This window comes from Biomphalaria glabrata, chromosome 17, assembly GCF_947242115.1.
Source record: "Biomphalaria glabrata chromosome 17, xgBioGlab47.1, whole genome shotgun sequence".
In the NCBI taxonomy this organism is placed as follows: Eukaryota; Metazoa; Mollusca; class Gastropoda; family Planorbidae; genus Biomphalaria; species Biomphalaria glabrata.
Window position 1 is genome coordinate 17,725,507 of NC_074727.1, and position 27,960 is coordinate 17,753,466.

Here is a 27,960-nt window from a genome sequence, read left to right on the forward strand (position 1 = left end):
ATTGAATCATTAAAACGTTTTCTTGTTTGCGAAGAAATGTCTTAGTGTACTGCTGTGAGCCTAGTGACGTAAGCGGTGTCAAGTTTTTTTCCCATTGACGTCATATAGAAAATTTCATTCATAAAACATTCTAGCCAAAATTAATTTATCGATAATGAGCCATTTTCAAACCGATATAACGGTCGAAGTCGAGTTTTCCCGATGTGGCCAATGAGTTGAGAATTTTTTTCTCACTATTATGCACATACCGTGAAATTTTTAAAAAAATCGTTAGAGCCGTTTTCGAAATAAAATTTATATATAAATATATATATAAATATATATACATACATACAAGAATTACTCGCTTAAGAGTATAGGAGTACCGGGATGACCGATCCTAGCTCGGTTCTATAATGCATTTAATTTATTACTTACTGAAATTTGGTTGAAACAAACATGACTACATACAATGGATTTTTTTAAATATAATACACTGTCGTAAAGTATTTAGTGGGCAATCGAAGAGCAGGACCATGTGCTCATAATTGCAAGGTTAGCAGATGCTACATATTTATTTAAAGATTATACAAGTTGATTTTCTTTTCATTAGGAATTACATTTTGATGGCAATAAAAGGAAAATGAAATTAAATAATTCTAACTTCAATTAAAAGAAGCTTTTGGGTCACCATTATTTGTTGAATAATATAAAATGACAATCTTTCTCAAATGGCATTAGGTGTAACCAAAAACAAACAACAGATGGCAGTTATAATGTGAAAACCTTTAGTTACTAAAGAAGAATAAAAAAAAAAAACATTAGATGTAACCAAAATAAAAAAAAAGAGCAATTGTATAGTATAAAAGCTTAAATGATTTTAATTCATTGACGAACGTTAAATATATTGAATATAAATATTAATAGAATATTTTTATTTCAACCATTTTACTTTCACTTCAAGACATAAACTTTTATAGAAACTTGCTTACACACATTCATCTCATTGTGAAACAGACACACTAACAAGATATAATGTCAGCTATGTAGTCATCAATTTATAAAGTACAATTACATTAAACATTAGTGTAAAAGTCCTAATGATATTACTCACACATTTGACTACTTTATACAATGTTTAGAATTTAGCCCTTTAGTAATAGTGAATATAAGCCTAGAAAAAGAACTGAACTTGCACAGCTAAAGAATTTTTTTTATCTATATTTAAAAGAAATTTCACTACTTTACTTAGAAATGCTAGCAATCTACTGAATTGCTTGACTTTTATCTCATTCCCATTACTTAATAAAAATCAATCAATGCATGATCAATGCCTTTCAAACAAATATCATAAATAACATTTTTTTGTGGCTAAGAAGGCAAAAGAACTAATGGCACAAAGAGATACATAGCATTATCAAAAAGAACATATAATAAATGTAATAATCATACATAAACCATTTTTACCTAAATGTAATGACAATACATAATACTTGGTTACTTCAATGTAATGATAATAGATAATACTTGTAAAGACCATACATACTTCATGGTTACATAAATGTAATGACCATACATACAACTTGGATACTTGAATGTAATGACCATGCATAATATTTGGTTATCTAAATTTATTAATTGTACATAACACTCAGTTACTTAAATTTAATGGTATTAGAAAAAAAATGGATACTTAACTGCGGTATTAGACAGATACTACAATACCCAAGAGTTTCCTAGAGAACAAAAATAAATTGATAAAAAATATAATGTTGGTGCAAAAAAGATTTGATTCATGAACAAAATACATTTTGAGAAGTTTCACCAAATGTTCACTATCATTAGATCACTTTTGATCTCTATGATCTCCATTTGTTTCAATGCATCGATTTTGTAGAAATGTAACACATATTTTTGTTTTTTATCTGATCTAATAAAACTGTTCTTTAGTAAACATATCCAAGCACTAAAGAACTCTACTTCTCCCAGACATAAATTGTAGGGCTAGAGTGGATTATTATTGTTTTATAATAAAGCTATGTCATATCCAAAGAGATAAAACATAAACAATTAGGTCTGTGGATCTTGAAGTTAGACACGCCTTAGGTACATTATCAAATCTTCCTTGAGTCAGATAAACGCTGGTCATAGAGAGTCTAACGTTGGTTCAAAGCCACGGTGCTAGCATAGCAATGTCTAATGAGGACTCACATCTCTGCTTCCCACTACCAGTTGCTATCCAGTACATCAATTCTCCGGTACAAACAGGCTGTAATAGGAATATCCAAATTAATCTTAATTTGTGTTTTTCTTATAATAAAATTTCAAACAATAATTATATTTGTATTTTAAATTGATTTGCCGACATAAAATAAAAGGTCGAAGTTATATATCATTCTGATGTTCGACTAACAAATAGTTGTATTTTAATGCTTAACAAATTTTAGAACTCAAAGTTTGAACTCTGTGATGTTCAGCCTATTCATAGCGAAGTTTATTATCAAACAGAGTGCACAAACTGTTGGGATGTGACTTTACCCCATACCACCGTAGCATTGAATTGCATATTATATTTCAGCATTAGAATGAGTTGATCTCAAGTTGAGAATATGGACGTTTTACAGCTAATACAATCCCTATTTCCCATCCACGTTTTTCAAAGAAAAATGTTATAAGCCTTATTCTAGATACCTATTGGAAAGTGTTATTTATAAATAATTGTAACACAAAACCTATATATCTAGATCCTAGTAAAGTAGCTAACATTTGTCTCTCCTAATACTAACATCCTTTATCTCAGTTCAACACTTCCTTCCACACAACGTTCCGGGTGTAATTTGCGTTGTCTCGGGGAAGAAGGACTTTTAAACAACTTTGTCGTTTCACTCTTGAAAAGGCCACATACAGCATACCATGCATAAAGACTGGGACCCTGAGATCAACTCCAACAAACTGAAATGTTTGACCTTGTGATTTGTGGACTGTCATGGCGAAAGCAGGGGTCACAGGAAATTGATGGCGCTGCATTGTGCATCCAAGTTTCCCCTTACTGGAATCTAGAGTGATTCTGGGAATGTGAACTGCCTTTCCAAAATGTTCGCCAGTTAGAATCTTAGCAATAATTATGTTGTTACACAGTTCAGTGACAATGAGCCTCGTCCCATTACAGAGTCCTTCTGAAACATCCAAGTTCCTAAGTAGCATGATAATTGTGTGTTTTTTTAGTTTTAGTTTGTGTGGAGGCAAATCAGCGATGTCTATGGAATTTAAAAATTCTGTGGTAAATTGAAGTGTACCTTCTGACATATCCTTGATTGAATCAAAGCTAAAATAGACTTTTTCCTCTCCAGGTAATCTGTCTATAAGCTCACAATTGATTAAATTGACATCTTTGTTTAGGGGAGCCAAAATTGCCCTGTCTTTCATGTTTTCGTAACTTTTATCTGCCAAACAATCCCCATAAACTTCGTCAATAATGTTGGTTTTTGAGATGACATCTTGTGGCAACGCTATTTCACCCATATCATTCAATGGCACTTCACCGTCTCCAATCCTTAAAAGAAACTCGGCAAAATCCGTCTCTTCTTCATCAACTCTCATATTTCTGGTTAATCGAGATATTTTAAAATGTCTCCATAAGTCACTCTTTTTAAGGGATACGTCTAAAAGCTCACTTCTGTTAGCTCGTGGCTGAATTGGAAGACATTGCCGGAAGTCGCCCCCCAAAACTATTGTTTTTCCTCCAAAAGGCTCTTTTGAATTGCCGATTGCTCTTAGTAGCTGGTCTATGGTAGAAAGTCCGTATTTTGGCAGCATAGGGGCCTCATCCATTAAAAATACATCAACTTCCGCTAACTGAGCAGCTTTCATTGATCCTAGCTTTATGTTTGAAACTGATTCAGGTGTTAGGGGCACACTGAGGCCAAATGTTTTGTGTGAGGTGCGTCCATTAGGCAAAAGAATTGATGCTATTCCTGTAAATGCCATACATTTCACATTGAAATTTCGACCCAGTAGAATGTGATAAATAGTCTTGTACACACACGTTTTTCCAGTACCTCCAGGTCCATCAATAAAAAAACATCTTGGTCCAGAGTTATGACTTGTGACAGCATCGAGAATGGTATTCACTATGTCAAGCTGTTTCCATTTCAGGAGTCCATACAACCGTTCCCCTTCCAGTATTAAGCAGTCGTTGTTAAGCATATCCATATTTAAATGGTTATTGACAAAGTCAATGTTGTCCATGCCAAAGGTGTTGACCCAGTACTGAAAATCTCTGCCTTCTGTGGCTTCGGTATTTAATTTGGAGGCGATAATTCGATAGGTATTATTTATCGCGTCTTCCACTCGGCCACCTGTGCGTCCTATTTCTAGAAGAAAATCTTCAGCCAGATCTGCTTTGAACATTTCCCAAAGTCTTTTTGGATTTTCTGGAGATCCAAATATTAAAATCTGTGTAAATAGTGTTCTCATGGCTCTAGGCGTTTTTGACATAGCCGATTCCTGCAGACCATCTATCCACTGTTGGTCATCATAGGCAAGCCCTCGAGCCAGACACGCTTGCTTGAACGTGGCATATCTGATACCATTAAATTTAAGAAGGTCGTCAAAACTTGCAGGATCATTGACATGGTACAGAAGCATCCTGAGATGGTATAATTCTGGCTGGGCAACAAAATTAACGCTGTGGATACGACCAATAACATTGATTTGTCGAAGCCTCTCAACCCATTCACTTTGCCTTCCTATCCATTTAAAATGCTCGGGCATCTGCCAATAAAAATGGTAAAAAATTTCTTCATCTTTTCCAGCAAGACGGTTAGCTTCTTCTTTTTGCTTCTTGGTAGCATTGGTTTTGAAATAAGACTCCAATGTGGATCCCTTAATGCCAGTATCCGCCAGATCTTCCTGCACATTCACAATGTCTGACATTCGGTAGTGACCAGGAAGATGTATGTCAAGACGTTGCACTACATGGCTCTTCTTTTGGAGTTCATTTCCAGATAAACGCCAGCAAGCCTTCGGTGGTGTGATGCACCGCCCTTCAATGTATGTGTCTGGTTCATTATAATTTATTCTTTTTTGCTCCTCCACAATTTTAATATAGGCGCAGTCATGTCCTTTGTAAATATATTTGTATAAATATTTCACTGCTCTAATGCTTCCAACAAATTCAACGTTTATGTGGCAATTGAAAAGTTTCAGCAAATATGCATTGTAAGGAGCCACGTGGCGGTTGTCTCTGGTTATTCTTCTACCAGACTTGTCTTTTCGGTAGACAGCTAGTTCGTGAGAAAATTCAGGGCTCTGCTGATCCAGTCTGGAATCATACCGACGTCTTAATTTTGGTTTTTCGTCGTCAACCAGTGATGTTGTTTCTTGAAAAGGTTTGGGGAAATCGAAACGGCAATGAATTTTTCCATTGTGGTTTTTCATGCATGACGCATTTAAGTCATGTTCACCGCAAGGATTATGGATCATCCATTTCAATACCAGTTCTCGCAACTCGGGATCTGTGGGATCTCAGCAGAAATTAAATCATCTAGCTCATCAGGATTGTGCACTTTGTCTTCCGATCTCATAATTAGTAAAAGATGCATGTGAGGGAGACCACGCTTTTGAAATTCAATTGTATAAACATAGGCTGCTACTTTCCCAAAGATTTGTTTCTTGTACAATTCCTCAATAATGGTTTCAAACTTCAGCTTTGCTACTCTCGCAACGAGATCAGGACGATCTTGAGCTCGCTGCTGAATAACAAACACTTCCTCGGTAACAATACGGGCAGCTTCTTTTATTTCAGGCCATTCCGGATTACATGTCATGGTTATAAAGAAGTCTGGTGAACCGAAGCGTCGTACTATAGCCATGGCGTCTTCAAATTGTTCAGCATAGTATCGTGTTGAGCCTGGGAAGGAGGATGGTAAAATGATGGTTTCACCAACAACAGCATCTTTCTTTTCAGCAAGTTCTTTAATAAAGTTAGACACTCCTATGTATTTTTCAGCCAGAATCTTCTTTTGGTTGGACTTGATCCACTGGATGCGATCGCGTTCGACTCTAATAAATGTGTCAACCAGATACTGCTGAAACAGTCGGCCACCAAAATGTAGTGCGTTGAATTGTGTTTCACGTAGATCAAGATCGCTTCGATCTTTTTCAAGTGGGAGATTTTTGGTGAGTCCTTTGCGATAAGCAATACGGTATTGTACCATTTCCAGTCTTGTTAGATGCTGCCGACTGGGATAAGGCTGTTGTAGCTTCAGAAATAAAATTTATAAATATATATACATACATACATACATACAAGAATTGCTCGCTTAAGAGTATAGGATAGTAGAGTCACTATTGCGGAGCAGGCATGTTTGCGGAATAGCTCGTCGAAATTAGTTAAAAATCTACTTTATTTTGAAATTTTCTGCTAAACTACTGTAACGGTACTGCGCATGGTCCATTTCTCTACATTTCCAATATAAGGGTTTTCCTTTCACAGCAGAAAATTAATTTTGACTCCAGGTTAAAGTTGATAAGTGTGGAATCGTCCATTATTTTTCACGTACCAGGAGAACCGCACAGGTTAGGGCTTAAGGCTTTTTAAAAATGATAATGACACATAACCTGCATGGTACACCTATTTTTAGGTTTATTAATGGATGTGGAAAAACTTCATGTCGTAGCCATCTACCAGGAATTTAATTTTTAAAAAATTGGGAGGTGTTAACCAAGTTTTTACCTTTTTAAAGATAGTCACAATTGTGGAACACTATAGATGTCATTTATTTGACCTGCGCATTTAGCTTAATATTTACATAGTAATTTAGATCATAGGAATTTAAATATGAAATTGTATTAGTACACATAAATTTAAAAACATTTAGACAATAATATTACTTATAATATATAATTTATTATGATTACCAGACGTCCAGCAAAAAGAGGACAAATCATATCAAATAATATCATGTAGGCCTCTATAATATTAATATGACAAAAAAAGAAATAAAAAATAGTGGAAAATAAAATCTTGTAAGGAAAATCAGGGTAGTGTTACGTCAATTAAATTAAAGAGGTAAAGGATTAAAAAGGGATAATGTGTTGTCTTAAGCTTTAATAAAATAAAATTAATGTAAAGGATAAGGAGTTCAAGTATTATATAAGACTAATAAATATATGCTTTATATAGGCTTTGTTCCGACATTTTTACCGTGTTCCGTGTGACTTCTTAAAAAATCTTGTTCCGTAATTGTGACTGACCATATCTCAGTCGATTTGAATGTAAAATTTAAATATCTGTTGAAAAACTAAACAATGCGTCTATTTTTATCGGAAAATGGATGGGCAATGCCTAGATACTTTTAGTTTTTTCCATAGGTCTAACCATTACGGAGCAAAAAATTGAAAACTAAAAGTAGCTGCAAACTGTTCCGCAATAGTGACTCTACTCTAGGATACAAGAATTGCTCGCTTAAGAGTATAGGATATAGTAACGTTATACGTATCTATAACTGAAAGGGAAACAACTGTGAATTTTAGAAGTGTTGACGTTGTTTACATGTGTTGCATTTCGATTAGATTATCATTAGAATGATTAGATCTAGACTAGAGTTCTAGACTAGATAGATCTATAGATTTAGATATAATATAGAGTCTAGATCTAGGCTTGGGCCGCCGACTTGGGGATATATAGATCTATAGGGTGTATATCTATATGATAAATCTAGACATCTAAAGTAATACTCAATACTGATCATCTAATCCAGTCTATTATTTATTATCTAGATCACTAGATCATATGAGAATTCTAGTCACGACTGTGACTAGTGTCAGTGTTAAGTGTAGTTCACTAGTTAAGTTTAGGGGACTTTAGTTTAGTTGCAAAAAAAAAAAACCAACTCTACTACTTGAGTTCTACTATCTTTAGTATCTAGTCACTCAAGTCAAATCTAGTCAGTCTAGTCTAAGTCTAGATAAATAAGATATACTAGGTACTTCGATAAAAATTTCAAAATGATCACAATGCAATGGAACCTATTTAGTTAGATAGAGCTTGAGAAATGCTTTCCAATGATACCAATTTTATATTGCTGAGTTAATTGTGAGGGAAGTTATTAAATTTTTAGTGGCCAAAAATGAGCCTTCTTTAGCCTTTGTAAATAAAAAAAAAATCTGTGACCGAAACAACTGACAGTTGAACTTAAATTAACTGTATTATAAAAAGTCTTAAAGATATGGGGTTGAAACTTCACACTCTTTTACATTAACCAGTATTCTGTTAAAATAAATTTAAAAAATAAGACCAAGCAATAAAATCTTTGAAAAAAGTGAATTAATATATAAAAAAAAAGCCTTCGACAAAAAATAAAAATATATGTGATTTTGTCATCATATGAGCCCAAAAATCACAAATAAAACAAATCAGAGATCTGTATTGTGTTTTATTTTGTTTAATTATAATTCTACTGTATTTAAATAGCTATTTATATGCATCAAATAGATAATTCTTATAAATTATAAATGAAAATAGCACTGCGCAGAAAAATATTTCCTAAAATTTAATGACTATAAGTTATATAAACTTCATAAAAAAACAGTTTTAACCTTTTTGTAGAGCACTGGCAATTAATCATTTTCAAATGCCTTAATTTAAATGCTTTAAAAATTAGATTGTAAATGAAAAATTTCTTGCTTCGGACAATAAAATAAAAAAGAAACCTTGCGATTTTTTTAGAAGTTATTAAAAGATTTTTTACTTGAATTTTGTGCAATAATAGCTCATCATTTTAAAAATATAATGTACTCATTTATTAACTATTAATTTACATGTATTAGAAAAAAGAAAATAGAAAAAAACAACACACAGAAAAAAAAAATAATTATTAGTTCGCTGAGCTAAAAATATGAAAAAAAAATTGTAATATTTAATATTATTTTTTAAAGTAATTAAACTTTTACTTTAAAATTTGCACATTACAAATTCATTATAATAAAGACACATTCCCTCTCCATAATCTAGCATTCAAACGCTATAAAAGTTAATCTAAATGAAAAATTCCTATGTGTGCTTCTAAAAATAGCTCGTGATAGACAGAAATTGACCATTTCCAGTAAATCACAGTGTTGGTTGTTACTAAAAATAGATTTTTACCATCAACTTTGAAAATTAATATCTAAAGAGTGCGCCAAGCTACAAAGTTCAAACTTAGCACATATATATATACTAACATGCTAAATTCAATAGAATTAGTGAGATTGTTGTAACCATAAACACTTTTATTTTATTTAAAAAAGAAAATTTTACCCTTCTTTGTCTTTGTTAATTTTAATATCAAATATCTTTAAAGTGCGCCAAGAGAATTTAATGAGATTTGAAATATACACATTGCATAATATGATAAATTATTGTAGCAAACAGCATTGTTGTAACTTTTATAGGAAAAAAGTTGTAAAAATGTCTACTTTCACATAAACTTTTGTTAAGAAAAATTTAACAGATTGGCTTCAAAAGCAAATAAAAATTATCTCTGATATCTTATGTTTACAAAAAGTAATCATATTTAGTCCTCAAATCAAATACAATATGCTAAAACTTTGATGGAAATGACCACCCCTAAAAAAAGGGTAAAATGTGCTGACACACTTTTCAGCCATTTTTTGGGAGGAAAAAAAAATGGATCTAGGTCAGTTTATCGAAGTACCTAGATATACTGATATAGATCTATAAGTTAAATTTAAATAATATTCACAATTCAATTCCATAAAATCCATAAAATTTGATCTGAAAAGACATTTTAATTCTTGATTCTACTACTGGCACTGGCAGTGAATGAGTGATTCTACTTTTATTTTTCTAGGAATCTAAATCTTCATCTTGCATTGGCCACTGACTCCAGGGCCTAGGGCTGGGTAATTAACTAATAACTTGATACTTGATTTAACTTGATTTAAAAATTAAAATTTTTCTGGATTGGGTTATTTATTATTATGAAATATGATTATCTATTAAGTATTATCTTATTAATACTAGTGACATTGTCATCATTGTGACATTAGTATGATTAGAGTCATTAGACTGTGTAAGTTCTGTAAGTGAAAGTGTAAGACAGTCTGATGGCCAGTGATGAGTCTGTCTACTACGGTAAAACTTCCCATCGAAGGTGCCTTTTGAAGAATGTTACGCAAGTCACCGCAAGTGCTAATGATCTAGTCACAAATGTCACAATATATACTATATATAGTCACCAATATTGGCAATATAGTAACATAGTCATAGTCAAAGATTAGATGATTAGGTCTTCTATAAATACTATGACTATGAGTATGTTATTTAAATAAATAAAGACATTGATTCACAATGATTTAATAAAAAAACTATTGAAGTAGTAGATCTAGAATCATATTATAGTAAGTTCAATGTACACAATTTAGATCTAGTACTTTACTCTAGATACTTCTATTATAGTTATAGATTCTAGATTCTAAAAAAAAAAATATACTCAATATACTGAGTATATTAAGATTCTTATGTTATAGATCTAAATTAAATAATCACATTGACATTTATAATTATTAAGACCTAGATCTAATAACAACAACAAACAGATTAATATTGAGAATTCTTTCATTTCCTTGGCTTTGGAAATTATTTAATGAACAAAAGTCAAATTTCGAATATAAACTCAACATATTTATTTATTTTTTAAAGTTTGACAAGACTGTTGCATGCTTGTACATTTCTCTTGCATCATTGTTCTATTTTGTTACGTGTCATGCAAATTTATTAACCAAATTTCCTCCAGGATAATAAATATTTTATTATATCATCTATATTTATATATTACCATGATGACCATTTTAACATCAACACAGATGTAGGGCAAATAGAACCATATTAAGAAGTATTAGACTCACTATATACTCAAGTATGATGTTGGATGTGTTGTTGGTTGAGTGGCTAAAACTGTTTGGCTACCTATCAAGGGTGCTTGAGTTTGAATCCAGAAGAAAAAGGAAAACATATTGTCTTGGCTTGTGCTTTCGCCTACAGTAGGGATCATTGCCCTGGATAGACCAACAAGGTGCAGCCACTTTGGGATTGTCAGTACAAGAAGGTGTCTGAAACAGTGGTAGGGATCAATCCTGCAGAGTAGAAGACATCCATTGTGTGTTGGGAGGGAATCTTCCTAGGGACAACAACAGAGTGACGTGGATCTGTGACCTTGTGGCAGTGGCAAAAGAGGTGACAGTAGCAGCACCAGTTAACTGTGAACAGAGAACTAAAGACTAAGATGGACGTTTATGTTTCTTATGTCCTATCATACACAGTCTTCATTGTAAAACTTTGCTCCTTCATTGAGTTGCTGCTCAGATTTTTTTTCATTTACTTGTATCATTTTTTTTTTTTTCAGCTTTTGAATTTTATACAAAAAAATGACAGTTGGAGATCTGCGCAGCAGGGCTAAAAATAAACAAAATGAAGAAAGTAAAAAATTACCATCTGATCTCAGCCCTGTTCCAGGAGACAGCCAAGGCAATAGTGTTGAAAAAATAAAAAATAAAAACAGTAAAAAGAAAACATCAGCAAAAGTAACTAATTATTTAAAATCTTCCTTTTCCAAAACATAGCTTTTACTACTAATAGCCTTCTCGCAGTGTTTAGTGTTTACGAAATTAAATATATAGATGTTTTAAAAACTCTTGGGTGGATATAAGATTAAATGCTGAATTTGTTCTTTCAATTCACACACAATATGTGAAATACTGCACTCTTTGTCAATCTTCAGACCTGAAGATAATTCTTTATGTCCAGGCAGCTTATGCTTATGCATATTTTCTTTTTTTTTTAAATTACTGTATTAAGCATGCTAAAAAATATATAGTTTTTGAGATCTATATGTGACAGACCACAAAAAACTATTTATTAGCAGCTTTTCATCTTTGGTGGGATCACTAAAAAAGTATTATTCCTGCTTTATGGATATTAAGGCATACAAGCATAACATTTTATAACAGAGTAATCCCAAAACATTTCTTCATCTTTGGTAAGATTAATATAATTAATCTTGTTTTTTTTTTCTAAATCCAAAGGAAAAAAACTCGTCACCAAAGTCTAGTCTACTAAGTCATTGCACTAGCAAGATCAAGTACATATTTCTTATCATCTTCATTCCTCCATTCCTCAACTATGCCTCTTTACAAAGAGAGAGTTTAGAGCTAAAACCAGAAGGTTTGTACAGTCATATTTAACTTACTTATATCTGGTTAGTTAGAAGTTAACATTTCAACCTCTTGTTTACCTTTTTTGTAGATAACTAATCTTTTGATGTTACTGTAGTTTAAAGGATAAAAAATTTAATATTTGTATTACTAACATCTGGAAAAAAAAATGAACTTCTCAAAGCATTCTCATGAAGTCCGTAACGTACTGTATGTTGCTGATATAAGAAACTGTATCTGTAGCCATCCTACAAAAAGAAAGGAAGTGGATTTTTATTACGTGCATTTGTCTCTTAATGACAGAAGACAGTTTAAAAGAGAGAAGTTGGCTTCTTGACCTAATTGCTTTAAACCTATTGGCTTGTTCTTGTGTTGTTCTCAGGTGAACTTTATGATGTAGGATGGGGACAAAAGTTGTTTTTATCTTGTCGAGGAAAGGGCCCACCCACTGGTATGTTCAAACTATTTCAGCATTTGCTTACTTTAAAAAAAAAAGAAAAACTATATGCCGAAATGGATGATAAAGTAGTAGTAGTTTTTTTAAAACCTTTCTCATTTATAAATATCTTTTTACTATCGCAAATATTTAAAAAAAAATTTTAATACCTATCTATTAAACTGATACAAATTATTTTTAAAATGGAAATAGACCCTAATTGGAATTTTGTTCTACTAATGATTGATACTGTCTTTTTTTTAAATATAAAATCTAGGAAACTTGGTTTGCTGATGATAGTTGTTTAATTTAACTTTTCTTGAATATTCTTTTCAAACATTTTTTTTCCCAGTTGTTTTGGATGCTCCAACAGGAATGAGTTCTGATGTCTGGACTTTGGTGGCAGCCAAACTGGCAGACCATGCTAATGTAATATATATTCTTAATTGTAAATTGAAATTTAAAAAAGAAAAGGCAGTGCACATTGTTTTTTTGTATTTCAGCAACAAAATCTTATTTTATAATCAAGTTCTAATACAGTTCACAGAGCTTAAAGTCATCCACATAAATAATCCTTCAAAATACATAGATCTCTAGTTTCTGTGTAAACATTACTACTTTGGTTGTAGATTATAATGCATACAATTAATAAATCTGTATCATATTCCTGCTTGTTAACATTTTAAACGGTTGGAACAACTGAAATACAATTTGTTGTTACATTTATCTTTATATCATTGAAAACTGTGAAATATGCAGGAATGTGTAAAAAAATAAATAATAATGCAAGCGAGTATCTGAGGATGAATGATTTTCCTTTAAAGTGAAGAGACATTTTTTTTCCCTTTTTTTTTTTTTAATTAAAACAATTTTCTTCACAGGTGTGTATCTATGACAGAGCAGGCCTTGGATTCAGTGAAAGACCTTTGGTAATTGAATGAAAAAATTTAACTATTGTCAGTTAAGTATGAAGCTTAATTTACTCCTGCTGTTGATCTAAAACTGTTTTATTAGACAGTTTCCAATCAAAAGTCTCCATTTCAAATGAATATTAAGTTGAACACATACAAATCGCTGCCGTGTTTATGTGTTTAGGATGCTACTCTAAACCAGTGTTTCTCAAACTTTTATTAGTAATGCCTCTGCCTCTAGAGGTAGTGCCAAGCGTTATCCTGCATTCTGAGTTTCAATTTCTTTCTCCTGGCATCTACAAAATACTATTTCTTCTTGAAAAAAAGAAAGGGTAGGTCAAATTAAGTTGAATTAAGAAGTGATAGGACAAACCTATTTTAAATTATGAGAGACATTCAAGGCAGAAATGTTTGAAACTATGTACTTAGATCTTTAGATGACATGAGTTTTTTAAAATGTCAAATTACTTTTTTCTTAAATTCTTAATTTTTCTTAAATATGGATTTATAACTACAATAACTACTACTTACTTTTTGTTTATTAAAAAAAAATGCTATTGTACTGTCCCTTAGTTACCTTCATTCCTGCCCAGTTTGAGAAAAACTGTTTTCTTTTTTTAATTTGATCAGTCAATATCATTTACCCTTTAGACCTGGGTGTGAAAAAAAGTACAGAATGCAAAGTTGATCATTACTACATGATTGCTTTTTAAATTTTATTACATTTAAAATATGTAGACTGTGCCAGTCCAGATGCAGATAATGTATCATTGATGACTTTATTTCAGAATAAATCAAACAGTACACCAGATCAAGCTTCTCATATAAACTTCAATGATTTTTCCAATTGGAATGCTTTCACAGTGGAAAGGTAAATGTTCTTATGTGAATTTCCAGAGTATATATTCAAAAATGGAAAACTGACAACCAAACACTCATCTGTTCTCATAACTGATGAAAGTCACAACATTTTATATTAAAAGCCTAGTATTTTTAAGGAATTACATTCAGTCCTGATAAATAATGTAATCAATTATACTTCTTACTTTAAAAAATGCTTTAAACAGACTTAATATGACTTGCAGATATCATAAATAATATGAGTAATAAGAAATTTTTCTTAAAATTGTTCTTGAGAAACATGAATGTGAAAATGTTAGTAATGAATGCCCTCCCTTCTGCAAAAAAAAAGTTCTTTAATATTCATTAAGATCATTTTGCAGTTACTCAGAACAACACATAATCCTTATGTCAGAATGCTTAACTCTTGATGATGTTGCATAACCACTATAAACATCATAGATTAAAAACACTAATAAAGTAACAGAACTCAGATCTTTACAAACTAAATTTACAACTGAAAACAAAAAGACTATGATACATTTTTTTTCAAACTTACATTGTTTTTACTTCAAAATATCTCTCATTATTAGGTGCTATGATATAAATAAAAGACTTTTTTTTTTATATCAAAACATCTTTTTCAAATAAACCAGAAAAGGATGTTACACCTCTTTTTTTTAAACTAAGGCCCTTCATTAAACAATTTCAAGCTTTTTGTTTGACTAGAGGATTTTTTTAATTTGTGAAGAATGTTATAATAATAATGAATTGACCTTTCTGTGTCCAATAATTAGGGATGATATGTCCTTTTTTACTAGGCTGTCAGTGACACATTTTATTTCAGTTTTTGTCTGTAAGACTGAAACCTGACTGATGCTAATTTTGTGACTGCATACTAGCTCAAGACTCTTCTGAATTTTGGTTCGTGGCAGTCTTCTTTAGAAGTCCTCAGTTGTGCTTTACTCTTTTTATTGACCATAAATTCTATCATCATTGGGCATGTTATTCCTCAGATGAGATTCATGTCACATCTTGTAATACTTACATTAATATGCAGATACATCTAAAGTGCTGCATTTTAACTTTAATATTACATAAAGCTAAGAAAAGATTTCTTCCCTCAAAAACATTACTATTGTATTTATGTTAGTAAAGAAATGTTTTGTACCATTCACATGCTTAACTCATTAGCTACTATTGCGATCAAATGCGCCCTTACCCCCTCAGTACTAATGCGCCCAAATGCGCCCGCCACAGCACACACACAGCGTGACTTGCGTAGCTCTCGTTTTCCTGCACGACGCGTGGTGTTATTTTGAGCTGGCTGGGTTTTTAAAAAAGTAGAAATATAGATCATTTTGTTAAAAAAAACGGATGTTTTTACGTCTTTTGCTTCAGTTTCTATGGGCCTTCAAAGTTTGTTAATTTATTTTTTTTTCGATTTTCCTTAGCTGCGCAGGCCATTTTCTCAATGACCTTTCAATTTTTAGACCCATTATCGCAAATAATACACTAAATACAGCTAATAATGAACTTGATATTGATCAAGACATTGATCATTAGAATTTAGCGCTACATTTAGACTTAGATTCTAACTTAGATCTAGTCCGATTCAGAGAGAGTAAAGTAAACATTAGATCTATCATCTAGCCTAGATCTAGACTATCTGGATCTAGCCTCAATGAATCTTCAACTTCTTTGACTGATATTTTGAACAGTTTTTATTTACCACATGAAAACTTTTGATGAAATAGATCTAGTTGGGGGTGTTCACAACGTTGGTTTGGACAATGGTTTGATTACTTTTACTTTGTTATGCTAGAAGTAATGAAATCTTAGACACATGCAGAACCACATCAGCATGATGCCATGTTCAGGCAACCAAGGGCCTCACACACAAACAGTGAAAGTCAGTAAATACTCAAGACATATACAGATTTAATATATAAGCATAATGTTTATTGTCTAGGCTTACTAATTCCTACTTATAAACATTACTAAATATTACCAAAAATTACAGATCTTCAAAAAATCAGGCACTCGAACAAATTTTCGTCTTTACCTATTGTTTTTATTGTTTTAATCTTGTAAAACCTATTCAAATTATACATCATTTTAAAGGTCATCCATTTCTCTTTTTTTAGAAGTATTTTTTGTTATTGATAGATGTTGTTTTATGTTTTTTAAAATATATTTTGTAAAGTCAGTCTATTGATGTTTTGGAGTTACCTCCCTTTGCTTAGTATTTAGAGAGATGCTGCTTAGGTATGGGCTTAGTAGCTAATGAGTTAATATCAAAATTGTTGATAACTTTTCTAGAATGGCAGATGATCTGTACAAGTTATTGACAACCAGCAGTCAACAACCAAGGCCAATAATTTTTGTTGGGGCTGAGTTGGGTGCAGTGGTCTCCCAGTTCTATGCACACCTATATGAAAGGTACAGTCATTTAATTTAGTTAGATGTCTGGTGGGTAAAATTCTTGGTGGTTGTGGAAATAAACATCCAGAGTTTGAATCCTAATGTTCAATATTTTTTTTGGGATGGTGCTCAATCCACCTAGATCCAATACCTACCTGGTGACCTTTAAGTATGGGTGATTATTCTTGGTACTGGAAACACATCACTATTGCTCATGTTTTTTAAGCATTAAAATTGGTTGAAGCTCCTCCTTCATAATCATAGTTGAGCCTAATCTCATTTTCTCTATGCATTAGGATTGATATGGAGACTACTCTTTGGCATGCATACATTGACCCAGTTCTGGCCAGTTGGCATTAACTTAAGTTTCGTTGACTGTCTTCTTGTCTGCTAATTTTTCCAGGCAGTGGTTTTGATTTCAAATTCTTTGTTGGTGTATCTTTATTGATCACCTTGTAAGGACTTTCCATGATATACTTCACCTTTGAGTTGCTGGATTCTATTTGGGAAGTCAACTTTAAGGCATATTGACATGCCTAGTCCATTTTAATTCAGACTTGTTTTACTTTGGCATAAATATTGTTTGCTTTTAACCCATTCTGAATGTCAATATTATTCATCTGCTGCTTTTTTCATAATCAGAACAGAAGATTTATGCTTTCAGAATCATAAGATCTAGAGCTAGAACTCTAAAGCATATAAAAGGGGAAAGAAAAACTATTGTGATGTAGTTCTAAAGTTCTTTTCTAGACCAGCATCTATTAAAAAACAAAAAAAAAAACTCTTTAAAATAATGCACCATCTTTCTCTATTCAACTCATTTGTGACATTGTAATCATGTGCAGACCTGAACAGCCACTGGACTTGATCTCATTAAACTTAGAAATGTGTAAACACTCAGTGACAAGTTTGAATTTCTCTAATCAATTCTAGTTAAATCCCTTTGAATGAGCTCTTTTTCTTCTCTTAATGCTTCCTCTGATGGTACAGCTTTGCTGGAACATTTATAAAACTCCTTTACGCTCAGGTCGCACATCAGTAGCTGCACCAGAAGAAGCCTTATGAACTTTATAAGCCTAAGCTGTAGTGGCATATTCTTTATTGCTAGACTAATTAAAAAAACAAAATTGTAATGTAATTAAAAAAATAAAAGACTATTCTTGTGTTCCATACCTGTCTAAACATAACATCCTCAGGGATGTGTGCTCAGGTTGCACATTGTTAGCTTCACCAGAAGAAGCCTTAGTGTTGTGATCACATCTTGAAGTTTGAATCTTCATAATCAGCTTAAGTCTAAGCTGTAGTGGCCTATTCTTTATTGCTAGACTAATTAAAAAAAATTTTAGATGACTAGTATTTTGTAATGCCTTGTTTTGTGACTGAAACAAGAATGGTCATTGTTTTAGGGGCATTAATCTAGCTGTAGAAGATTGGCTTTAATAGTATTTTGATTCTGAATATTTTTTTAATTATATATCTGTGAAATGTTTGTTTTTTATTCTTAATCATTTGATTCTTATTAAACTGAATGTCAGTTATTGAAACCATTTATTATAACTATTTCAGTGACATTCTTGGTCTAATACTAGTCAACCCATTATCAGAGGATCTTTTCCAGCAGCCAGATAGTGTATGGGCTCAACACTGGTAACCATTGTATGACAGAAAATAAATTCTTTTAAAATCACTTACTTGGATTAATTCTACTTGGCATGTTTAATTTTGTTAGGGGACATAATCCACGAAAAGTATTTCTTTAATATATAAATTCTACCCAACTGTTGTTTTATTCCATGCCACAATGATTAAATTGAATTTTTAAGAAATACAATTCACTGATAACTAAAACAAACAGACACAAGAACTCTTTAAATTATTGGATATAAGCTAACTTTCTCATGTAAACTCCATTTTGTAATGTCTGAGTAAAACTGTGGCAAGAATATAAATATTTACATAATCCTGCAATGTTTTGTGATGTTTAATGCACTATTACAAAACAAATTTCATCCATTGTAAATGACATTGTGTCTTCTTAGAAAAACATAATGATCAGAAGATACTTGTTAATTGTACATTTTAAGGTATGGCAGTCTAGGCCCAACTTATCAAACACTTCAACTTGGTGCTGCTCTTGGTATCACAAGGCTGGGACTTCTTCTAGGCATCCTGAAACAGCCAATCATTGGAGAACATGTCCCTGAAAATGTAATGCTTAGACAGGTATGGGACACAACAATAAAGTCTTTTCGTTTTTGTTTTAATATTTCAAACCAATGAAAAACACAAGAAGCTTATAAAATGTGAAGCTGTGATGGAAATTAGAGATTTATAAATTGATATTTGGCGTGCCATTAAAGCTATCGCTTTCGCTTTGAAAATAGCCATAACATTATTTATTCAGCTTAACAAGTTATTAATTCACTGTTCATGAAATATGGCTAAATATTTCATTAGTTATTTCATTAAAAAAAAACAACTTTTTGTTTGATAATGGTTTTTAAATAAAAATATAATGTTAACATTGATGGGTATATTTCATTTTCTTTGAAATAATTAAAAACAATCATAAATATGTTTCATGATGGCTATGAGTTTTTTTTTTAAATAAAATATTTATCAATGATCATAAAGAAAATTTCCTTGAAAATTACTGTAGGCAAGGAGCTTGTAAACTCAATTTAGGTAACCAACATTTGTATCAAAGAGCCAATATAATAATTAACTGCCTTGGCTTTAATGGTACATACAAATGGTAATGTAAAATAATTACCTCCAATGGGATAGGAATGTCAGATTCTCAGTTTAGCACTTCACTACTTGAGCTAAATACAAAAATATTTTGAGACTTTTCATAACACAAAAATGTTGTTAAGAACATTTTGTATGGGGATTAGTTTCTTGCATATATATTATCTTTTTATACAATGTTATATAATTATTTAAATGTTTTATTTGTCTATACATTACATAACTTCACCTATCCCTTAGCTTGTTGGACCATTGGGGCACCACACAAAATCTGTTGACTATCTTTCTCCATTCTTCTCTGTCTTTTGCCTTTGATAGAATCTTATTCAACAACAGGCCCATCCACTTTGTTATGTTGTCTTTCCATCAGTTTCTCTGTCTGCCTCTAAGTAGGCCGACATTACATACATTGTTGTTATGCAACTTTGCTTAGTACCTAGAGCTGAGTTTGTTTGTTTTTTTCCCAGAAATATTTAATGTGTCACCCTCGTCACTTGAGCTCTGTTGTGGATGAGCATTACTTCATCAATGAAACTTTTTCACAGATTAGGTGAGCCTGTTTTATAAATCTTGATCTTCAATACTGTAACCATGATCCATAAGGGGATGTTGTTAGCATGAAAATGTAAACATTTGTTAGAAAATCTTTACAAAAAAAGTGTTACTTGATAATTTAGATAGCAATTTTTGAAAAATGATGGGGAAAAGATGGCTGAAAGTTATTTCATTTCAGGCAATCAAGCATTCCTAACTTTTTAAAGAAGATCAAAACCAATAATATTTTGTTTTAATTGAAGTCAGTACCATGACCATGACCTTACTCTAACCCTAAAGCTCCATTTTTATGGAAACTGGGAATTTACATACACAAAAAACACACAATTTTTTTTTTTAGGCTTTACTTCTCTGTTATTTTGTCAGCTAAAACTTTTTAAATAACTTACTTTCTTTGACTCTATTATCTATACTATAAAGTAGAAAGTAAGGCATATGTATGTCTGTATGTTATGAATAGAAATCAAACCCGTTTGACTAATCTTGATAAAACTTAGCATGTTCCTTGGGTTCTAACACATATCGTGACGTATGTATAGTAGCCTTAAAATAAGCAGTGATCTATCTTTTGAATTTCCATTTTTTTCCCCACAATCAATGTTAACAATAAAATAAGACTTTCAACCCTACATTACTATCCTATACTGTTTGTTTTTCACATTTGACAACATTAAAAAAATCTGTAATTGTTTTTTTTTTATATTTGATAGACATTAAAGAATATAATATTTTTTTTTTTAATGTTTGTCAGAACATAAAAAAATATATAATTGTTTTTTTTGTTTTCATTTTATCCACACAAAGAATATTAAAGAATATAAAGAATATAAAATTGTTTTGTTTTTTTCCACATTTGACTGAATATTAAACAATTTTTTTTTATTTTGACAGAACATTAAAGAAGATTAAGTCTTTGGCCTCAAACATTTCTGTCACAGTGTTGACAGGGAATTATTATGATGAGCAGATGCAAGGGCACTTGAATAAAGTAAGTCTGTTTTCAGTATGTACATGAAATGTTTGAACAAAAAAAGGTTTGTTTTTATTGACATTAATTCCAGCAGATAATATAATCATACAATTTAAATGAGCATATATTAAGTGTTCATCCATTAATGACAATCTGTAACTCACATATTTGACATTCCATTTTATGACTAATCTAGAGAACAGGATGAAATATAGATAAAAACTAAAAAGTTTTCCCTAAAAATTGACAAAACAAAAACTGTAAAAACCAACCAAAAAAGCAGACAATCCAATTGTTTATATTGAGAAGTTACAATTATGATTGGCATGCACATGTAAAAAAGATAATAACCATGGTTGCATAAATTTGTTCCTAAAATTTTCCTAAAATGTTCCTAAGTTGGCTATGTTGGTAACAATGAGCAGCAGATTATCTCCAAAAAGTTCTTTGTCTGTGATGCTCACTGCTCTGCCCTAGTGATTGTCATGTATCTGCATTTCCATTGAGGTTTTCTTTAACTCCTCTTACTTTTTTTCTGGTTTTCACTTGTTTGTTCTCATTCTTATTATTGCCAAAGTAAATAATAAACAAAATTCTCAAACACTTTTGATGGAACACATTTGATTTACCATTTTCAGTGATGTAAACAACACTTCTTTTTCTCTGCCCTCTTCTTATTTTCTATAACTTACAGATCTTATAAGCAGTCTATAAAGCATATTTCAAATAGAATATATATATATTGTATTGTCTAATCTGTGTCTGTAGAGTTTGTACTGATCAGAAGATTGGTTGTGTGTTTCTTTACACATAGTATTACTCTGTAGTTCGTATCAGAGTGTTTCTCCAGTTAAAAAAAAAAAAAAAGTTCCCATTTCAGACCTTGTGGTCTATAGGGCAGATGATGTAAAGGTCATCTGTTTCTGTGGCCTACGGTTTATGAGGGTGTCATGTGGCCAGCACAACGACCAACCGCCTTTACTTTTCCCCAACTAACGTTAGTTGCCCATTAGAGCTGGGTGGACTCAGAGGCGCCCGAAGATCCTGAAGTTAAAAATCCCAGTCTTCATCAGGATTCGAACCCCGGACTGCGGTTCGGTAGCCAAGCGCTTTACCGCTCAGCCACCGCGCCTCATTGTTTCTCCAGTGATGGTGACAAATAGGTATTGGTTCACTAAAAAGTCTATAACTCAAAAACTTCTTATTTAAATGTCACAATTTTCTTTTCAATGCACTTAGAAATGGTTTATGTATAATTTGTGATATTTTGAGCTTGAAAGGTGCATAGTGGAATTTTAAAATTGTAGAAAATGTGTGAAATATTGCACAAAATGGCATCTCTTGATGTAACATGGAACACCTGGCTTAGGTTGAAGTAATATTCTACTAAAAGCAAGGATTATTGAACAGACATTTTTGTTGAAATAGGTTAACAATATAATGTTATTGCATTATCTCTATCTTTTTATTTTATATTTACTTTGGTATTACTTAGATGTCGCCGTAAAAAATGCGTCACAGGTGCATCACATGGTGTCCCACTAAACTAAATTTTAAACCTTTATCAATTGTAAACAAAGTAAAGGATTCTACTCCCAATTGTGTCTCTGTTACTATAAGCATCAATGATTAATTTACACAGTGTTATTTTTCTTTAAAACTGTAAAAATGTATATAATTTTAGTAAAATAGGTCTTGGTGTCCCTTGTGAAGCACCTCAAACGCGCTTGACAAAAAAAATAATATTTTTTTAAACAAAGTTATTAATGTGATGGGAATTACTTTAATGTTACCTCTGATACTGCTTAGTACACAATTAGTGCCATTTTCTTGGGAAAAGGTTACATTGTAATTAACAGGAGACATTAATAGACATGGTGTCCCACATTTTTTCACTGTAGCACCTGAAACACCGCATGTTGAATCATACCTTGTTGATGTCTAAGAGCTGAGCCGAAGGCTCTTCGAGCTCTAAGTTTGAAAAAAAACCTGTTTGGTCGTCCAGCCGAACAGTAAAAAAAAACAAACCTGTGTGAACACACAGTTCTGTTTGGGAGAGACCCTAGACAATGCCTATGTAAGGCATTGCTGTTTACCGATGCATTCGACCCCCGACACGTGGACTAGAGACACGGCCGAAGGCCGGGAACGCACCGGGGACTTCTGCCATTTTCCTTCAATGTACCAAGCTAACTGTGCGGGATCCGCCATTTATGTAACGGTCCCTTTGAGGAACAGCGCATGGATTGGTGACGTGTTTGTGGGGACTTTGTTACAACCCCGCCCGTGAAAGGGGTGGACTCTCGTCTACCCATGGGCATCCCCACGGGAGTCCTGTGTTGCTACCCATTTCGCCTAGCCACTTCCTCAAATGGCCGTTTCCACGCGGGCGCCACGATGAGGCAGGGCAGCGTGCCCGCGTGTTGAATCATACCAGAAAATCTCAAAGATCTAGATATAAGTATTTTTCTCACCAAAGTTTTGAATTATAATAAGAATTAAGCTTATTATTATCAAGTTTGATCTAAAATACATAGGTTACTATTTTTTTATCTAATTTATCTAAAATGTAAGCCTTATTGTTTGTCATTGTTTGTGGTGCTTCACAGGACACTAAACAAGTCTTGATCTAGATATAGGTCTTGTATAGATTTAAATCTACTCTATATTTCAATTTATATGTAAATCTAGTTTTGGATCTTGTTCTTGGTGCATTGAAAGTCAGAAAGCTGCACCTTTTAGTCTATGATTAGGTCATGTTTGAGGCAGTTATGTCTAATATATTTTTAAAGGATTTTTGAACACACACACACAAAGGCCTAGTACATTCATTTGTGGTTATAGAAAACTATTTTGTGAATCACTAATAAAAGAATAATTGGTAATGTATTTACAGACTTTAAAAAATTGTATTTCAGCATGTATTAACAAAAAAAACTATATATTTCATATTGGTGTCCCGTTGTAGCACCTGCAACATCTTGTGATATAATAGTTATGTTATAATAAATGCTTGAATTATTGTTGAGATATTGCAGCAAATAATAGCCTATATTATTAGCTATAATGCAAATATAGCATAAATTCTATTTTCTTATAAAAAATCTTATTTAAAAAACTTTTACCAGTAGTGTTACAGATGCTACGGTGTCCCATTTTTTAAATTGAGCGCAAACATAACGTCAGTGCTCATAAACTTCAATTTCTCTATCTAGCTGCTCAATACAATAGAAACATTCAAATTATGATAAAAAAGCAACAAATTAACAGTTAGTTGTACTTTAATCATCAATGGTGTCCCAGTGATGCACCTGAAATGCAATAGTGTGTACCCTTTTGCCAGCACTGCTGAGGAAATATACTTATTCCAATTCATTTTCTATTGATAAATTCTTTAAGTACAATGGGTGAAGAAGTGAATACACTTAAAATGAAACCAAAAACTTCCACTTTAATTTTTGGTCTAATGTGACACTATTTGATACCAGTACTGGAGAAACACTCATCAGTAAACATAAAGATCAAGTCACTTATAATAAAGTAAATGTACAGATGTATATAGAATATGAACATTTAATCCAAAATGGGAACAGTCTAGTCTTATTCACTATAATAAACTACAGTCTTGCCTTTAATTAATGTCGTCATAATTGCATGTTCACTGGCAGTCACCAAAGTCTCTACAATATATATATATATATATATATATATATATATATATATATATATATATATGATTTCTTTAAAAAAAAATTAATAAATTACTTTAATTTCTAATGTGCAGATATTTACAGTGGGGTAGTGGGCTCAAGAAACTAAAAGTTTGAGTTTGACAAAAATAACAAACAAATCTGGTATGTATCAGAACCTTTATACAAAAAGATTCTGATGTATTACCACCTTTTATAACATAATGTTTCATGACTATCTAATGCTTTTGCAGCTTTTCAGAGTAATATATGATTATTGTTCGATGATCCTTTGAGCCCTCATTAGTCAAGGGCTTGGATGCAATGAATTCCTTCATGCCATAGTTGCTGGCTAAATGGTTAATCGCTTGGCTTCCGGACCTGGGGTCCTGGGTTTGATTTCTCTGTGAAGACTACGATTTTGAATTTCTGGATTTTAATGGCACTCCCAAGTCCACCCAAATGTAATAGGTACCTGACTTTAGTCGGGGAAAGTAAACGCGGTTGGTCGTTGTGCTGGCCTTTATGACACCCTGCTCATTAACCATTGGCCAAAGAAACAAATGACATTAACATCATCTGCCTGATAGATTAGAAAAAGGTCTGAAAGGGGTAGTTTTTTTCTCTACAATAATTGCTACGCCACTGGAGATTAAGTAAGAAACAATAAACTTTTATCACTCAGTTTCATATTTTGCTGCCTATGATTCTGTTAGCCATTGTAACAGTTATTATTAGTATTATTATACCTAATTTTTCATGGTAGATATTTTTTTTTAACTTAGGCATGGGCCAGGGCAGAGCAAAGCTTATTGTCCAAGTTTCAACCCACTGTCCAACACTCAGTTGTCAATGGAGCAGACCGACATATGATTTACAGGAAACCAGAACCTATCGTAGAGGCTGTGCTGAAAATCATTCGGAAGTGGAGAAGAACAAGATTGGCTGGTAGCCAAGCTGCTTGACCAAGATTTGAAGATATTATTGTGCTATTGTTAGGTTTTTCTTTTATTATTTTTGTTTTTGGCTGTAAACATCATTAAGTCTACACTGGATTATAGGATAGAGGAAACAGAAACTACTAAATGTGATATTGTTTCAGATCAGTAGTGCAATAGTTTTTAGACGGTGGCTGGAAGATGGCACATTGGGAACCCCCAAAAATAACAAACAAAATAAAGTGAGTGAAAAATAAAACTTAGCTTACTGTGAATTCCAAAATATGACAATGTTAATTATTTGATTGTTACTAAAATCAAATAATTATTTGAGATTATAGAGCGGAAACTTTGCTTGAGGTGGTAGCCCTTAATCTTATAAATTGTTATATTGAATTCCCCCCCCCTCCCCCAAACCATGATGCTGATTACTTCCCATGGCATATCTGTGCATAATGCACATTTATCTGGTTGTCTCCCATGCTAGCACTATATGACACTTTTTTTTGTGTGTACAATTTTTCTCACTAGTACACAGAAGTGCAGAATTTTTGTGTAAAGAAATTCTATTATTTTTAGTACTTTTTTGTTGTTTTTGTTTTGGATTATTGTATTGTAAAATTACCTTAAATGAGGCAACCCCACGCTATAGGTGTTCATTCACAACATCACAAATACATAATAACAATGTCCCCCTTGAGAACAGCCTCTTCATAAGTTCTAGACTTGGGCAGAACTTACTTCTCTCTCATTTCAACATTCTTTTTCAGTCTAGTCTCTAATACATGCACCTTCTGCACTAGCTTGGATGGCAGTGTGCATGGCAGGGTTATAACAATATACTAATTTCTTTTCAAGAAGACCTAAGTCTTTAAGCTAAGTTAATCGGTAATTAGATTTAGAGTTCACTTATTTCTGTGAAAGTCACAGTTATTTCATCTAATTGTGAAATAGTATTTTGTGTGGCCAGCACAGCAGCCAGTAAATTTTACTTTTTTCCAGCCAATGACAGTAAGGCTATTGAGCTGTGTGTATTTGAAATACTTTAAATGTCTTTGCCTTCACTTTGTTGTGCTCCAATCAAAATTTACAACATATGTGCGCATCCACACAGCTGCTCGGCTTTTCAGACACTCTTTAAAGAACAGGATAAGGCTTAGCAAACCTTTAAAACGTTTATTTACTGGGGAAAATGGTCATTGAGTCTTCTACCCTTAGCATCTCTATTGTCATTCATTCTAGCATCTCTAAACATGTCATATTTCTAATTTTATCTACTCTTTTCGGTCAACAGATTACTACATGAATAACTATCAAATATGTATCATAACAACTGGTATTCAATATTCAGAACTTGACTTGCTTAAATAGGCTTTGATCATATATGCTAATTTTTAAAGTGCAACCTTTTAATTTGCCATTTAAAGCAATATGTTGATGAGTAATAGGCTGGAACCAGAATTTTCAATCTTAAATTTCTTTTTTTATGTATTACTCTGATGTAAATGAATGTTGAGAGTATCTACTTGATCTGGTCAACTTGGATGTTTTGTAAATGCTAGGAGTAGCTGCTTGATCTGGTCAACTTGGATGTCTTGAAAATGTTATTAAATACATATAAATGTACACAGCCTGAATGTTCTTATTTTTGTTATAATAAAATATTTTAAATTAACTATTATTGACTTTTATTAAATTTTGAAGCTAAAGATGACCTGGTGCTAAAATTTTTAACATTCTAGTTGTTTTTTTTTATCCATTAACACACGCTCTCACTCTTTATCCTATCTTTCCTTTTTTCCTCATCTTCCTCTATCCTTTTTCTTTCTTTTTCCCACATACTGAACATAAATCCAATAAACAGAGAGAATGAAACCTGTTTAACTTTTGAACAGGCCTGCTGTGAGGGTTATGGCTTCCTGCATGTGAAAACAAATAATTCTGCCTCTTATTTTTGTTAGGAAAAAAAAAATAAACTTATATTTCAGAGTTTTTTTATTATTGTATATTGTGAGTAAAGATGCATATGTAAACAGTTTAACACTTTCAACAGTAGCCTATCAATTGTCTAATAAAATTAAAAATTGTTTTGTGTGAGCAGGTCAGGCAGGCGCGATTGGGAGAGGACCTATTCTTACTGCTCAACATTAAAATTTACCAACAGTAGGCAGATGTTTGCGCTACTGGGTGGGCTCAATCTGTGCACCTCGGTATGGTGACCAAGGGGCTAGAGTCACCTAAGTAACCAGAC

General features: G+C 32.3%; 2 protein-coding genes across 5 annotated transcripts; one reads left to right on the forward strand and one right to left on the reverse strand.

Moving 5' to 3' along the window:
- Positions 1–1,350: 1,350 nt before the first annotated feature.
- Positions 1,351–5,418, reverse strand: LOC106065315 (uncharacterized). The gene is made up of 3 exons (XM_056016273.1): positions 2,866–5,418; positions 2,191–2,248; positions 1,351–1,367 (listed from the first exon to the last, which is right to left on the reverse strand). Exons 1-3 carry the CDS (start codon positions 5,416–5,418, stop codon positions 1,351–1,353), a joined length of 2,628 nt encoding a protein of 875 aa, XP_055872248.1.
- A 2,095-nt stretch (positions 5,419–7,513) lies between these two features.
- Positions 7,514–27,387, forward strand: LOC106068642 (uncharacterized). 4 transcript variants are annotated; one of them, XM_056015840.1, is made up of 14 exons: positions 7,514–7,712; positions 9,834–9,885; positions 11,388–11,565; positions 12,067–12,205; positions 12,578–12,646; positions 12,984–13,060; positions 13,513–13,560; positions 14,331–14,413; positions 16,705–16,824; positions 18,373–18,453; positions 18,891–19,029; positions 20,025–20,107; positions 21,004–21,100; positions 25,557–27,387. In XM_056015840.1, the coding sequence occupies exons 3-14, from the start codon at positions 11,410–11,412 to the stop codon at positions 25,734–25,736; spliced, it is 1,272 nt and encodes a 423-aa protein (XP_055871815.1). In that variant the 5' UTR covers positions 7,514–7,712; positions 9,834–9,885; positions 11,388–11,409; the 3' UTR covers positions 25,737–27,387. The 4 variants fall into 4 exon arrangements, with proteins under 4 accessions (XP_055871815.1, XP_055871816.1, XP_055871817.1 ...); XM_056015841.1 differs by having other exon boundaries at positions 7,514–7,678; XM_056015842.1 differs by lacking the exon at positions 7,514–7,712 and adding an exon at positions 7,828–7,928.
- The last annotated feature ends 573 nt before the right edge of the window (positions 27,388–27,960 follow it).

What these genes read in the sequence shown, in the direction of transcription:
- LOC106065315 (XM_056016273.1), bottom strand. Translation starts at nt 5,418, where the DNA reads ATGAAAAACCACAATGGAAAAATTCATTGCCGTTTCGATTTCCCCAAA. An exon ending in TGTATGTGGCCTTTTCAAGA is followed by an intron (nt 2,249 to 2,865) that starts GTGAAACGACAA and finishes TTCCTATTACAG; the next exon opens with CCTGTTTGTACCGGAGAATT.
- LOC106068642 (XM_056015840.1), top strand. Translation starts at nt 11,410, where the DNA reads ATGACAGTTGGAGATCTGCGCAGCAGGGCTAAAAATAAACAAAATGAA. An exon ending in AATGCTTTCACAGTGGAAAG is followed by an intron (nt 14,414 to 16,704) that starts GTAAATGTTCTT and finishes TAACTTTTCTAG; the next exon opens with AATGGCAGATGATCTGTACA. An exon ending in AAAATGTAATGCTTAGACAG is followed by an intron (nt 19,030 to 20,024) that starts GTATGGGACACA and finishes TTTTTTTCCCAG; the next exon opens with AAATATTTAATGTGTCACCC.